At 35.5% G+C, this 16626-nt stretch overlaps 1 protein-coding gene across 1 annotated transcript; it reads left to right on the forward strand.

The window, feature by feature from the left end:
• The first annotated feature begins 245 nt into the window (after positions 1-245).
• On the forward strand, positions 246-5067 carry LOC127852816 (endoglucanase-like). Its single transcript, XM_052386806.1, has 3 exons — positions 246-371; positions 3545-3684; positions 4426-5067. Exons 1-3 carry the CDS (start codon positions 269-271, stop codon positions 4855-4857), a joined length of 675 nt encoding a protein of 224 aa, XP_052242766.1. The 5' UTR covers positions 246-268; the 3' UTR covers positions 4858-5067.
• The last annotated feature ends 11559 nt before the right edge of the window (positions 5068-16626 follow it).

Raw genomic sequence — 16626 nt, forward strand, 5'->3', positions numbered from 1 at the left:
TAAACAAAGCGTTAGCGTAGCGTGAACAAGCATTTCATAGAAAGCATGTCAATGTCCTGTTCAAACAAATGGATTGCAATAAAATCGAAATATATATTTAAATGTGTTGACGGTGATGGCGTGAACAAATACCGGATTCACGAAATTCGTACCAACACGGACACGAACAATGTTGTTTTTCTACGTATTGTACATTAACAAGTAAGTGTTGTTTTGCTGTTTTGTTTATGCGTTTAAATGCACGACCGACTGATTGCACTCGCCTTTTATGTGCTATAAATACAACTCACTCGGCGGATCATTTACATCAAACATCGCATTATTCACGATCATGATGAAAGTCTACCTTTCAGTGCTGTTACTGAGTCTTGGTAAGTGAGAATTCTTTATACATTGTTATAGTATATGTGTGGTATTTGATCACTTTTAAACTTATTATATATGAAAGATTACTTGAATACAGTGAGACAATACCAAGTACAATGGTACAGAGGCAGGCATCTGTGGTTGTTCTTGAGATATTCCGCCTTTCGGTAGAGAGGTTTCATTTAAGTAACGCACTTTATCAACTAATAATATCGCGATTGTATTAGTAGATCTATATTTAAACGTCAACTAAAAAAAATCATGTTTATGTATGTTTCGTTATCTGAACAACGATTGAGTTGGTTCTTTATGACGGAGAAACACTCAATTGTTAACGTTTTTGTTCAATGCATGTACTCCGATGTTTTCAGTTACAAATTTACAGATCTTAGTAATATAAGGAGGGAACCACACAAGTGTAGTTTTTGGCGTACCTTTCTAGCCTTACTTTTGATCTAGATTCATTTCGATATTTTATTCAGCGACATCATTTAACGCCGATCGAATTGGGCCAAATTTCTAAATTTAGTAAATGCTGATATTATTTCACACACTTGTTTAAAGTAATATGTTCAATAAAGTAGGTGGGTGTCTGTAACAATAGAACTGTACATAATTCTGAAAATGTTCACCAATTGAACGTTATACTCAGAATGCACAGCATTCCGTCAGGAAATCGCGAAATATTCCATGAGTTATCTCCACACTCAGACCAACCAGCGGAAAACGGTTGATACTCGCTGAAACCGCTTCCGGTTGGCCCTATGATAGGCGTTATACGAATAAAAACAGGTAAGTAATAAGGTAGATGTACCTGTTTCAAGACTCAATATCTCCATCGAATCGAGGCATCGGCGGCCATTTTTTCTCAAATCTGACCACGTGATTCCCCGCATTAAAAATGCTAATGGATAATTTAAGTGTAAAACCTAAAAATCATGCCATGTCAGATTGTGAAAAATTAAAATATATATTTACTACAGAGAATGTTTTTTTTTTATGTATTTATCAGCCAAAACCTGTTTTTCTATTCTTCATGAAAGGAGAAAATACATCTACTCAAAATAGATTTTAAAGGGACTGTCAACCACGAATGACGAAAAAAGAAGAGTTCTAAAATACCGTGTTTTTTTACAATTGTTAGTTTATATTAAATAAAATAGCACGACTCGTTTATTGCATTACTTGAAAAAAGTTTATATTTTCAGTATCTTCGGTAATAAAATTTCACGATGTGAAATCGAAAGTACATCGCGAAAATAGGTGACATAACGATACACACACTATAAATAATGCAAATAAATTGATCATTTTTTAAATAAAATATATACAATTCACTATGCATGCACAAATTGCATTCCTGGGTTTACCATGTGACGATGATAATTAATCTACTGGCGTTATTTATGGTTAACTGGTAGTTACCTGGTAGACATACCCAGTAAAATTTATTACCAAATATACTGAAAATATGAAAACTTAACAACTTTGTTCAAGTAATGTAATATACCAGTCGTGACATTTTAATCAATATAAACTAATAACTGTAAAAAATACGGTACTTTACAACTTTTCTTTTCTTCGTCGTTGTGGTTGACAGTCCCTTTAAAACTTAATGAGACCTACTTTAGAGTATTTTATCCTTTTTATTAGTATATCCACATTTGTAACGTGCTAGGTTGTGCTAAATAACTCCCTTAAATGGTGTGCACCCAGACCGAGGCGATCAAATCCTGTATTAAGTCCAACAGATGGTTATGATAAACTGGGTATGTTTTTTTTGCTTATTCCTTTGGGAAGAAGTATGTGCTGAATGTCTCCTTATTTTAGTCATAACTTTTAATTGATATGGTTTTAAAATGTAAATAATGTCACTTTGGTTTTTGTTAACATTGTCTGTCAGATTTTATCTAAGCGTAGGTAACCATTGCTAATCAGTTCATTTCCGACCTGGTCAGAGGTGATAATCGATTTCTTAAACCATTTTATATTATGCGCGTTAGTTCCACTTTTCACAGTGTCAGTATTTTACTGCATTATATCGTATGGCAGTTTTTAATTATGGATTAGCAATGGTAACCTAACTCTTAATTTAAATATGTATATTGAGAACAAGAATGTGAACACTATGCAATATTTAAGTCCTCATAGTCTCTTATAATTTTTACATAGAATGGGCATGTTCATGTGTTTATGCCCACGAAGGGTGGCATTAAGTTTTTGAACCGTCCGTCAGTCAGTCTGACTGTCCGAAAACTTTTACATTGGTCATAACTTATATATTGAAGATAGCAACTTGATGTTTTGCATGCATGTGTATCTCATGGAACTGCACATTTTGAGTGGTAAAATGTCATGGTCAAGGTCATCCTTCGGGTCAAATGTCAAATATATGGTTTCAAAGCGGCGCAGAAGGGGGCATTGGTATGTATGTTTTAATGCTATGTAATTAGTATGAACATGAAATTGATGAGACTTAAATAAAACATTGAATCGAATTGCTATCTAAATATTTAATTCCTACCGACGTAATTGTATAAACACAGGGACGGTCTACATAAATTATATGCACAGATATAACTGACATAAGTTAGATGTATTATAATTCATTGTAATAACTGTATCAAATGTAGGAATATGCGATACACTAAATGACATAATTATTATATGACGGATAAACAAGTGATCAGTCATATCATTGTATAGTTATCAATTAAACTTTTTTTTGTAAGTTATCAATTAAACTTTTTTTGTAAATTTATCATTGTGTTATCAATGCCGAATATATTTTAATTACGTTTCTTGTAAGTTATTTTGGTTTAGGCGCTTTGCTAAAAAAAAACTTGGTTAGTGTTGAATGACATGTACAATGAAGTAAACGAAATTGGATTTATTGTATAATAAACACTTTATACATTTTATATAATGTTTTACTGTCATATTGATGTCACACAGCTAAAAATTGCGCAGAAACAAAACGTTAGCAATATATTGCCTGATTGATTTGACTGATGATCTTTAATAAAAAACAACAAAAAAACACTTACAAAACAACTTTCATCAAATTTGAGCCGATTCCAGATGTATGATGAGAGAAGCGACCCACATCTCTACTTAGATAAAAGTAAACGAGATTGTTCTATCATTAGAACATCCTTTACAACCCCTTCCGTTTCAGGTGCGCTGGTTGCGGAAGCGCAACAGAAGTGCACGGGATCTCCCCGAATGTACAACGGAAAGCCATGCGTCTCCACAACACGGTACGCTGACAGCCGCAAGGGGGCGTGCGGCTGCGGGCCCCATGACAACGACAACCAGGTAAATATCGTCCAAGAGATCCCCTTTAAACAAGCACATGTTTAGGTCTGATATCAAAATATATTATAAGCGTGTTTGTGTGTTTTTCGAAGTTCATGAAGTACTTTCGGGCCAGTGGCCGCATTATGTTAAACCCGGAGTGTGTCCCAGCACTCCTACCTAATTTGCTTTCTAGACTCGGCGAATTTTGTGTTATTTATGCGATTTCCAGCTATTTAGTTTTTTACTGACAGTTATTTAATATTGGTATTGTCTGATGCTGTGGGGATGAGCGTAATGTTCGAAGGAAACCCACCTGTCTGGTATGGTGACGAGCTACCAATCCCACATGCGCTCGCAACGGTTTTTTTAACCGGATCGCAGAAGTGACAAGCGCATTTACCAACCACTGCGCTAACAGCCTTATATTATAAGAATAACGTATTTAAGCGAACATGATTTCCGAAGATTTCTTTAAATTTGAGGCTGCATCGATATTGATGCATTTCTACTCATCATTTAACATAATATTTTGAATCTATTTAAATGTGTTATTTTTTGTACGAAAGGTCCAGCTACGAGCATTTCTATCTTTTGTGTATAAACAGTGGCAAAACAAAGCATTGGGCGTATACGTGTATGATGTATCGTTAATGCTACTTTCCCCTGCAAAGAGAACGAAAGGTCTATACAAGCTAAGGTTTTTAAAAACTCGATTTTCAATTCGACAAATACTTGACTAGACAAAATCATTGCTTTCAGTTTCCTTGGAACAGCTACGGGCTCGTGGCGGCAGCCAATCAGAACCTGTTCGACCCCTCGGGCGGAAAATGGTGTGGTCCGGTATGCGGAAAATGCTTCAAGCTCACCACCACTGGTGGTTTCGTCGGTGGCCACGGCGGCGCTACTGCCGAGGGTCAGTCGAAGATCTTTATGGTAACCAACGACTGTCCCAATGAGTGGCCGAACCTGAGCTGGTGCAATCAACAAGGACTCCACAGCGTCAATCAATACGGCTACAACGTCCACTTTGACCTCGAAAACGGCCACAATCAGATCACCGGTATGGGCTGGGACAACCCGGAAGTGACGTGGGAATGGGCCAACTGTGATGAAGGTCACGGCCAAGATGGGCGCACCCCGAACTACGGCATGTACAAGCAGTGCCAGTGCAGGCATACTAATACGAAGTAACGCTTGTTGACCCGCCTTCGTCTATGCAATCAAAAACGAAAACCAGCAAGGAATCTTTTGATCAACATCTGCTTAAGATTCTAGAACTGTAATACGACATTTTAATTTTCTGTTCTTTTTTATTATATTTTATATTGCTATGGTATTTCTCAAGAACTCCAATTTGTCAACCGTCAATAGACAATGTCTGATTGATAGAAAATGAGGTGTAACAAGTTGAATAAAGAAAATTATTAGCACAGAAGTGTTGTTATTGTTCCTAAGAAAATGACAGCAATCGGGTCCGAAATAGTTCACATATACAAGTTCATGTAACTCGCCTACGCATTGATATTCAGAATAACAGAGTTTCCATATAGAATTGTTTAATTGTGCAAACGTTTGTATTAATATTTGAAGATGATGCAGAGTTCTTTATCAACTCATATCGTTATATACAATGTGTGTACATGGTACCTACACAGACCAGGCAGGAAAAACTCACTGAAACACGTTTTCTATAATGTATACAATACGGGGAATTTTGACTTGGGGAAATAAATTTACATTCTCACACCTTTGTTTATGTTATGTATTTAGTTATGTAACGTAATAATTACCACAAGTCAGAGTATTAAAGTGAAAGTTCTTTTTCTCAATAATGTAACTATATGATAAATTCAAAACATAACCAAAAAAAAGAAAAGAAAATGTTAATCCTAAAGGGAAGTCCGATCTCAATACACATGTTTAACACGCTATATATACTATTTTGTTAAGCGTTCGTTTACCCCATCACCCTCGCCTGTCGTCGCTTTATTGTCCCGAAAGTATGCAACTCATGCTGCTCTTTGACAGGATAAATCATAGGCGCTCGACGTCAATGACAAAATTGTTTATTTTTTTTTTTTTTTAGTAACCCGTTGTTTATTATAATGCATACACATACTAAATTAATAAAAATCTTCCGACAAAACGTCTTCTTAAAAAAAGATAGTTCGACTATGTACATAGATATTGACAAGGTAGGTCACTCACCATTTTCTCAAGCCACGGAAGTGCGTCATTATGCATAATTAAATCGCTGTCAATCCGCTCGCTTATTGATATGCTCGCGCAGGCCGGGAACCTCGCTCTTTCTCTATCTTTCAACAGAAACCTCCACAGACGATGCGATAAATCCCTGTTACTATTGTTTCACTACCTTAATGGGGTAATCAACAAAATATAATGTAAATCGCATACACATGAATCATCCTTACCAATTGTTTAAATTGATTTCGTCTGCCATGGTGATTTCGAGAAGAAAAAAATCAGCACGTTAAAAATCAAATCTGGCGCCCATAGTGTTTAGTGGCTATTATTGTGTATAAAGAGCGAGGTTCCAGGCCTGCGCGCGCATTTCAATAAGCGAGCGGGGTGACAGCGATTTAATTATTTATTTGTTTTTACTATCTTTTTTTATTTAGAAGTTTTGTCGGAAGATTTTTATTAATTTGTATGTGCATGCATTATAATAAATAACGGGTAACTAAAAAATAAATAAATAAATAAATCATTGTCATTGACATCGAGCGCCTATGGATTAAATATCATCCAGGCGGACTTTATGCCATTCTACGCGCGGGTTTCTGTTTGAGTTGCCATATCCAATTTGCATCTACTACTAGATGTCATATCGGAATGTCGCTTCTCCCCGTCTAACATCCTTACTAATTGTTTTTATGTATTCACGAGTCACGTTTTCTCTAGGTTCCGTTCGTGACGTATTTTCTGGAGAAATTGGCGTTTTGTGCCCGTTATGAAATGCGACTTACTTTTTTCTCATTTTTTATTATCATTTGTATTATTTATAATACTATGTATTTTACTTATATTTGCATTACATTTATTATTATAAAATTTGCTATGCTACGTTACATACCTCTTTTTCATCAATTTATTTTTTTGTAATTTATGGTACAAAAATTTATGTTAGGATGTACGAAAGTTGTAGTGTAGACTATGAAATATGATGGAAAAATAATACTTTTTTCTATGACAAAATATGAAGAAATTACAATATAAAGAGAATATGTGCTGAAAATAAGACATCAAAATGTGACAATATACTTCATGATATCCAGCAACATAATTAACAACAACATGCGAACAATGACAGAAATCTCCAAAGATGACGATAAAAGTGATGTATGACAATATCCTACGACACAATGCTAATAATGATAACATTAAGAAAGCACTAAGTGTAGAAGGTAGTATGCAATTTTCCCTCGGCAAGTTGAAGCAATGGCGTCTGGCTGTGCGGGTGGGACGCCTGACTGGAGAGCAGGTAGGTGTGGGACCTCTCGCCGGTGATGAATCGTCCGATCGGCAACTGCTTCTGGTGGCGCCGAAGGGTTCGTCTGCTGTAAAAAGTTATGGTTTCGAGTAATACATGTTGGATGTAGAAAGAAAATACATCAAAATACTGACACAACGTTAAATGTCTCGTATGATATTAACTAATAACAAAACGAAATTTATTAAATTCCTCCACCACAAAAGATAGTAACGTACAGCAAAACCACGTGTAATAAAACGAAGACATTTGTGTTCTACCACAAAATATGAGCATTCTATATTATATACGCAACAAAAAAAACATCAGATATCTTTCAACATAAAAAATCATCATACTGTCGGATATCTTATATGGCAAGTCAATACCCATCACCGATTTCCATGCAAATTAGAGTGCGACAATGCAAGGCATTATATACACAACATAAAAATTCATCATTATCTCAGATATCTTGTAAGATATTTCCATGCCATTTGAAATGTGATAATGCACGGCATTATGTACACAACATAAAATTTCGTCATAACTTCAGATATCTTGTTGGTCAAGGCAATACCCTTAACCGACGTAATTTGGTTTCCAAGTTGCATCTACTTCTATATTTCATATCGGAATGTCGCCTATCCTCGTCTAACATCCTTACTAATTGTTTTTATGTATTCACGAGTAACGTGTTCTCTATATTTTCCGTTCGTGACGTATTTTATGGGGATCTGCGCGTTTTGTGTCCATTATGAAAAGCGACTTACTTTTTTGTCTGTTCCCAGTTTCGATTATCATTTGTATTATTTATAATACTGGGTATATTTCTTATATTTGCATTACCTTTATTCCTATACAATTTTGCTATTCTACTTTACAGTTACAACACTTTACTATTTGGAATAGTCCGAAGTAATTATCATAGCAAACAAAAACGTTGATAACAATAGTTTGCCTCACGCGGGAATTGAACCCGGGATTTTTTGATGCAAAAGCGTCACATGACAGTTAATGTTTGATATGAATATAAGAAGAAATATATGGCTATGATTTTTGACTAAATAATCAAAATTGTACGTGTATACTCGGAAATCGTTGGCGGTAATGGACATGTACGAAAGAAGGCAATAATACGCGAAGTTCATTTAAAGTTTTAAACCTTAAGACATATGGAGTCATCGTTGTCGATTTTCACTGCTTAAATGGTTTAGTACGTAGCAGGCGTACAAAACTACAACCAGAACATAAACTCGAGAATCACACAAACGCAGACCATAATTAACCCCAGATCTAAACAAATGCAGATCGTTGCAACTACAGAACCAAACAATCGCAGATCGTAAGACACAATAGATCCAGACAAATGCAGGTCGCAAGTCAGACACTATCACAAGCTGATCGCGAATAACTTCATATCTAAACAAAACGCAGATATCATGTAAATACATGTCCAAACAAAGGCAGATCGCTACTTATGCAGACCTAGCAAACACAAACTGTATGTCACACAACTCTAAGTGCTATAATTGCTTATATGTCATATTTTCGATTATGTCGGGATACTTGAAAACCTTGGAAAGTGTGAAAACTGTGACCTTTGCATATGGAGTAATGACCAAAGGTTAAAACCAAGAAGAACAAGAATTTAAACAAGACTGACCCTTGCTCAGCGGCATGATTTGTGGTGCATACTTAATTATACAACACAACATCAGTACACATGTATTATCCTGCTCCACAAAGCTCTTCTGACAAATGTTGCCAAACTTGCCTCGGTGACCCTCTGTATTGAACTTACTATTGTTGAATGTGAGATGAGTTTTAGCACACATAACATGCTAAAGAACAAATACAGGTGCTCTTTGGGCACAGAAAAGGTCAGCATTTGTGTTAAGATTATAATACTTTTAATGATCTATATTACGTCTATGAGGCTATGAAACACATGGGTTCTAACACTCACTTAAAATGTATACTGAAAGAAACCGTTTATTTGCAGTTAAATTGTTCCAGTGGTGGCAAAAAATCGTTTTAAGTAGTTCATCTAAAGTAATGTACACCGTAAAATTACAATTCCTTTCCATTAAAGCGATTTAGATAATTTGTTTTAATATTCATCATGGCCACAGAGGTTTTATATTGAATTTTTGCTGTTGAATTATAGCATAAACCAAACTGTTTGGTTATTTCGTTTCAAATTCATAATTTATGTTCATAAGTTTTTCACGAACAATCTTCTTTCTAAATGACATCTCAATAAAAAAGTTCTTCTTTAATATAGCTATATGAGGCGGACCTCAAGCTTGTGGGACTGGGTGCATATGGTGTCAGGAGTTCTTTTAAGTACCCTGGTGCTCTTGAAGTATGGCAGTTATACATAAAACACAAATTTTTGAAGTTAATTCTGTATTTAAGCGGTCGCCAGTGCAAGTCAAATAACGTCTGTTTGGAACTGTCAAATTTCCTTCGTTGTAGGACCATCTTTGCACACATATTTTGAAAACGTTGTAACTGTGTAAGTTCATGATCTGCAATACCATATAGAATAGCGTGGCAGTAGTCCAGATGTGAAATGACAAGTGAAAGAACTAAGTATTCAGCAGCTTGCTTGGTGAGATATTGACGAATGCGTTTAATGCGAAGAAAGTTTATCATGGCTTTTTAACATTTGTATCTAATACAAGGAACTTTATTTACCGTATCACCAGCAATATCTTTGGTTTGTGTTGCACATTTGTTTAACTGTTTTCTGATTTCTGACATTATAAACTCGGTTTTCGACGTATTCATTTTTAATCTGTTTTTGTTCATCTAGTCATTCATCACTTTTGAGTTCTCGACTTCTCGGATCGCATCAGCTTCATTGGAGCTTGAAGGGCGAAACATTTGCTAGCGATGTGATCGTCTGCGAAGCCATATAAAGCTATGGACGGGGGATAACATCGACCAATGTGCCGGCGTAAGCGAGGTACATCCATGGGCCAAGGCAACTTCCTTGAGGAACACTACAATCTAGAGCGCGGAATGACGACAGCGTATCGCTGATGCTCACTCTAAAGCCAAACTGTCTTAGGTACGAACCCACCCAGTCACGGGCTGTACCTGAAACACCGTACTGGCAACGTAGGACCTCCAGAAGTACATCGTGGTCCACAGTATCGAACGCGGCACTCAGGTTGATGGATATGAGGTCCGTCACTTCCTGTCGTGCCATTCCTGCTAAAATGTCATTTACGACCCGCAATCAGACCGATTCACATGGGTGATCGGGGCGATACGCAGACTGATATTTTGGAAGTAGTCCGAATTCATAACTGTGCTGATTAAGTCTTTTCAAGGCCGCTTTCTATATAAGCTTTGAAATAAATGATAGATTACTAACTGGACTATAGTTTGACAACACAAGCTCAATACCTGACTTCTTTTATAAAGGCCGCACACTTGCCTCTTTGTATTTTTCAGGAAAAAAAACCTTCTGACAAAGACAGGTTTATTAGCTTAGTTAGTACGGGTAAAAGTTTCGTGGTATATGTTTTCAATAACTTTGTCGGCAAAACATCAAACTCAGATGATGTGGTATTAAGCTCACTTATAAAAAATTTAACTTCATCTTTGGTCATATCTTTGAAGCTAATTAGAGAAGGAACATCCCGTGTTGGTGGTGGGAATTGTTCAAAATCACGTAAATTAGAGTCACGAATTGCTTTAATTGTATTCATGAAATAATCTGCGAATTGGTTTGCAAGATTTTCATCGGAAACCTCTTAAGATAATGTTTTTTCAGGCTTTGTTCCACATAGCTCGTAAACTAAACAAAACAGTTTTTTCGAGTCACCTTTAGCAATAAACACTTTTTCACAAATAGCTTTCCTTTTCGCACGATAATGGTGCACGTATACTCGTTACGTAGGGATTTAAAAGTTTCAAATTCGCTTTCTCACGATTACATCGCCTTATTTTTTATGCCTTTCGTAGATGCGCTTTAAATCTAACATGGTGTTATCAAACCATAGTTTAGGCGCTCTGTAAATAATCGTTTTTTTTAAAGGTGCATTATTTTCTAATACGCTTTGCATTTGGTTTTCATGCCCCTGCACAAAAGAATCTATGCTTTTTTCATGAACTTCAATATTGTGCAAGTCTTTGGCAAATTTATCAGTATCAATACGTTTGAAGTTTCGATATGTAACCTGTTGAAACACAATGTTTTCTTTCAGTAAATCTAGATGCATTTTGACGACATAGTGGTCTGAAATATACGGTCCCGGAAAACATTGCTAAACGGTTATACCTTTTTTTATTTCAGTTATTACTAAATCAAGACTATCCCCAGCCGTGTGCGTTTCAAACATAACATGTTGTTACAACCCCATAGCGCGAACGTGGGTATTGAAGTCCCTAATCAAACTGTTGTCCTCTTCAATATGAAAATTGAAATCGCCCATGATTAGTAAATTAGAGAAATCAGACAAGGTGTTTTCGACATAATCACAAAAAGTGGTTATAAATTGGTTGTATGTCGAACGTGCCGGGGGCGATATATACCAAAGACATGAATTGTAATGTTCTTAAAAGCCAGTTTCCATAGGCCATATTCAAATGCTGTATTTTGTCCGTGCGATAATTGTCTCACATCACTTGTATTTCTACAGACTAAGGCTATGCCTCCACCGATTTGATTGTTTCTGTTTGCAACACTTAACTTATAGCCATTCTGATTAAGATCTGATGTCTCAAATTGATGGGGTTTAGCATCAGAATACCAAGTTTCAGTCAGAAGAGCAAAGTAAGATCTTTCCTCTCGTAGACATTGACCTACTAGTACGTCTGTGTTAACAGCAGAGCGACAGATCAATGTGAAACACGATGTTTGTTCATGAAACTGCTTCAATTTGTTAATAATATCGGGATACAATAGGTTGTTTACGTTAATACCGTTAGGTTTTATGCGCAACTTCGGTTTCCCTCCGCGTTTCCCTCGCTGTCATTTTCTATCTACTGCGATGTTGTGAGATCTGATCACTCTAAGCACTGCATGGTCAATTCCCTTGAAGCGTACATTATTGTTCTTGGGTCGAATAGCTCTAGGTTGATCGCGGGAATATCTGTACTTCACGGTCGATTTGTTTTGTATATTAAACATTGTAATGTCCGAAATATCCGAAATTGTGTTCTTTTGAATATCAAGACGTTCTCGAAATGCTAGCCATTAAAGCATTGACGCCAATGCTACGTATAAACAAGACACACGTACACACCATTCATGATTCTTATCGTCCAAAACCGTCCATTTGAGAAACACAAATACCAATAAAATCCAGTTTTTTAGAGCAGTCAGAAAACACACGCCTGGCTCATACAGCGACTATCACATATATTGATATTATGCATTAGTACAAGTAACGGTAAGTTGACGATTGTTTAACTTAAAATAAAGTCGCTAAAAGTTGTCCGCATCGGAACATTATATTGATTGAAGCTTGATGCATAGTTATACTATGTAATTATTTCCCAATGTATATGTGTTGTCTTATTAGGATGGGTCACACGGTATCACTGTGTCATGGACGGCCAATACCGGGACCCTGTGTACAACTGTACACGGTCCTCAATCTTTGACATATACGATGAGGTAAGATCGGTTTTGTTTCACAAGGCTAAGATTCAATAAACATGTATCAACCAGACTAAAAATAATTATAACCAGTGTCACGTTTTAAATGCAATACTATAAGGCCTAAATTGAGTGCCTCATACCAACCAATACATTTTGTTTCGAAAGTCGGTCTTGCCTATTGATGCGCCTAAATACGTTTCTATTAAACATGTCCAATCGTTTATATGAACTTTTTAATATATACATACTCAATAAAAAAAATTATAATAATACCTTATTTGTATTGACTTTGTAAGTTAAATGCCTCTAGAATGTTCAACAAAATGGCTTGATTGAACAATTCATATATTTTTTTAATTATTCATGACGGTTAGAATGCATCCATATGCACCCAAAGTTTATTATGACGCATGTGTTTGTATGATTTTAGGATAACTACTTTATATTTAGGTCGTTAATAAACTGTCCTGTTGTGAAACTGCATTTTATAAATGTTTCAACCAGCCAAACGCTCCTAATTAATCCGTGAAATGACATGACAACTCATGTCCGTTCATAAATATTTGTACTATAGAACAGACAATCTTATACTTAACATATTATTAAAAAAGTATGCATAGATTGGATTGGAAAGCTACCGATATACTAAGCAGATTAGCCGATGTAATCACTGACTCGGACGAACAGTTGATGTTTGTAGATGTGGAAAAAGTACGTTTAATTCTCAAGAAAGTCGGAAGTGATTTGGGCCAGCGCGAAAAAAGACACTGATGTGATGCGTCACTATACGAATCTTAGTATATATTCTTGTAACTTCATACTAATATATGCTATTTAAATGTGCAATAAAATAACACAATATTAACATGTCAGCTTTTGTCTGTCTGTTTTCTTCAGGACCGTACCGTAATCATTTAATAAAGTCACACTTATGTTATTTGCTATCACATGCATCATCATTCCCTTTTTGATTACGGTTCGTGTATATTTTTTCTTGCAGTCTTTCTTAGATGTGGCTAACACACCGATTGGTGAGCAAGTTGAATCAACGTGGAAAGTATTAGTAAATCAGGTAAATTTAAAGGGTTTTTATGTATGAATGAGAAAGCGAATAATAGTTGGGTTATGGGTACGACACTCAATAAACAAACAGTGTTAAATATAAGCAATTGGTAATACATTTCTGTTTGTTAAATAACATTGGTGTGTAATATACATCCATATATAAAATACAACGATCACCGTTGCTCCGAAAATAAGAGAAGTAATGTTCTTGTGTAAAGTGTCGTCCCAGATTACACTGTGCAGTTCGCACAGGCTACTCAGACGCCGCACTTTTCGCTGAAACTGGATTTTCAAAAAGAAGAGACTAATCTGGATCGACACTTTACGCACATTCATTAGCGAGGCTAAATGGCATGCTATTAATGCACGGTAGGTTGCATTGTAGACAAGAATTGGCCCCGATTCAATTATTAGCAGCGTGGATACATTTGTGAACAACATGGTACAACGATCGAATGGAACAATATACAACCATACCTTCATTTAATCGAACTTGAGTAAGTATTGTTATGTCAAGGATACATTAGTTACACATTTCTCTATAGCGCATCATTATTTATAGTTGAATTTTGGTAGTATTTAAGTATTTTAAACCAACTGTATGTTTATTTATTTTTTTCATTCTAAATATGGTATCTGCAATTGAATTTTTTATTGGCATGTTAGTATCCTGGACTGAATTCATAGAAAACTATTACATATTTCTATGATTACAGTTGCAGCAATATCAGAAACATCGGACTGTTCAAATTTTAATTTCCCGGTTGATGCATTGGTCGATTACAGCAAGAAGAGCGATGACGGTTACAAAGGGTTTCCTTCCTGGGCTAGCGGTAGTTCGAATAATATACGTGTCCCATGCATGAACTGTAAGTGAGGCATACTGTTTTAATATTTATAATACCTATACATGCACTAAAGCATTATAATGAAACATGTGGTGGCTAAAGCTACTAGTTATCTGCATAACGACAGATGTATATTGTGTTATATACACTTTATTGTTCTAAGAGTTTATGTTTGACTTTTACTACTATCAAACATAGTTATTTCGATTATGTTGCAGACCAGGTCTACAGCGGGATTGTTTATCGCAATCCTTCAAGTATCGTTTCTTTGAACTCCGCCATCGATAGGTATGCAATTTACTTGCACTTGCACTGCAAATGATAGTTGCCATCAAATTAATTCATGTAATGTATACTTACAGCTTAAGTTTATTAGCGGAAATACAACATTCGTTAATGTATGTACTAGTATCTAACAGATATAACTTCTTAAAAACATTACTAATATCTATACAATATATATGATAATTAATTCATTTCGTCTGTTTTATCAACTATTAAAAAAACAAGTATTATCCTTTCGGAAGTATTCATCAAGCTACAAATCGTGCGTCGTAATGACGATGACGCTGGAAGTTACTAGTTTATAGTGATAGTGTAGTGATGTTGTTCTGGTGTGTTGTATAAGTCATTTAAATTAAAATAGGTCTTATAATAACTAACTGTATAGTTAGCGTGTATTCCTATAACAAATAAGGATATTTACGTATGGTAGGAAATTGCCAAAGACTTTGAACGCGCCCGTGATTTCCTTCGCCTATTTATCCAGTAAATCTTCAGTTACACCAGTTAAAATACCGGATACACCATTTGAAATATAATTCGAAATATATGATGTAAGAATTATTGTTACTTGCTTATCGTATCTCTTTGTCTTATAAAAAGGTGTTTACAAAGATCGAATTTCTTATATATATCATAGTAATATCTCTCTGTATATATATGTACGTCGTTGTTTTCTGTTTTCAGCAAAGCTTGTCAGACCCTGTATGTGCTTATCTTCAATTCAATGAAAGGTTTCTATTATTTATATTGTAATTTTGATTAATTCATCTGATAAACATTGATTTTTGATAGATTTGTTTTCTCACTTTATTTTTATTGCTTAAATCAAATGAAGTTTGTAAAAATCAAATATTTCTACCTTTGTCTCTTGTGTGTTTGCACATTCATTCACATATTACATTCTCAGAGATATTCTGTTAAAACTCTTCCAACAGCGGAAGTCCTAATGTTTGGTCTACCGAAGGCTGCTCGCTGACCTCCTTTGACAGGAACACTGGCATTGTGACCTGCACGTGTAGCCACCTGACTAACTTCGCCGTGCTGATGAGTCTGGCAGTAATGACGACGGAGGAAGTAAAACAGCTTAACAATAATAATTACCGATCTACGAAAATAACTCAACGACTCATCTTTAAATAGCATAATGTTTAAAGCCTAATTATTGCAGTTCTCCTCAATCTCACTGAACACTAAGTACAGTACTTACAGCTTAGTAAATTATTTTTAAGAGACTCACCTATTATATGACTTTATGAGTAAATTGACAAATTGCTACCCTTGATATATTATACAAGTGTATATGTCGTCATGTGAATTAACACACTTATAAAGTGAATATATTTTGCACTGCTGACACTATTTTGAAATGAGGTTACATTATGTCAACACGAATTAATAGAAGGATATAAATACTAAATAAAAATATGATGTATCAAAGACAGCTGTTCCTGTCAACAGTATTGATTTTGAATTATCTATAAATTATGTATTCTTCTACAAGCGCACGCCCACAGCCGTGCATTAGGATTGTTATCTATCATAGGATGTTCTATTGCAATGGTCGGCATTGCCCTAACTGGCATAGTTCATCTTGTATTCTGGAGGTAGTATGATGTTGGTTGTTTCTTTGTCGCGTTTTTTGGAAGGAT

This window comes from Dreissena polymorpha, chromosome 12 (assembly GCF_020536995.1).
Source record: "Dreissena polymorpha isolate Duluth1 chromosome 12, UMN_Dpol_1.0, whole genome shotgun sequence".
In the NCBI taxonomy this organism is placed as follows: Eukaryota; Metazoa; Mollusca; class Bivalvia; order Myida; family Dreissenidae; genus Dreissena; species Dreissena polymorpha.

Coding starts and splice junctions, on each gene's coding strand:
- LOC127852816 (XM_052386806.1), top strand. CDS start 269: ATGTGCTATAAATACAACTCACTCGGCGGATCATTTACATCAAACATC. Junction 372..3,544: donor AGTGCTGTTACTGAGTCTTG/GTAAGTGAGAAT, acceptor CTTCCGTTTCAG/GTGCGCTGGTTGCGGAAGCG. Junction 3,685..4,425: donor CCCATGACAACGACAACCAG/GTAAATATCGTC, acceptor CATTGCTTTCAG/TTTCCTTGGAACAGCTACGG.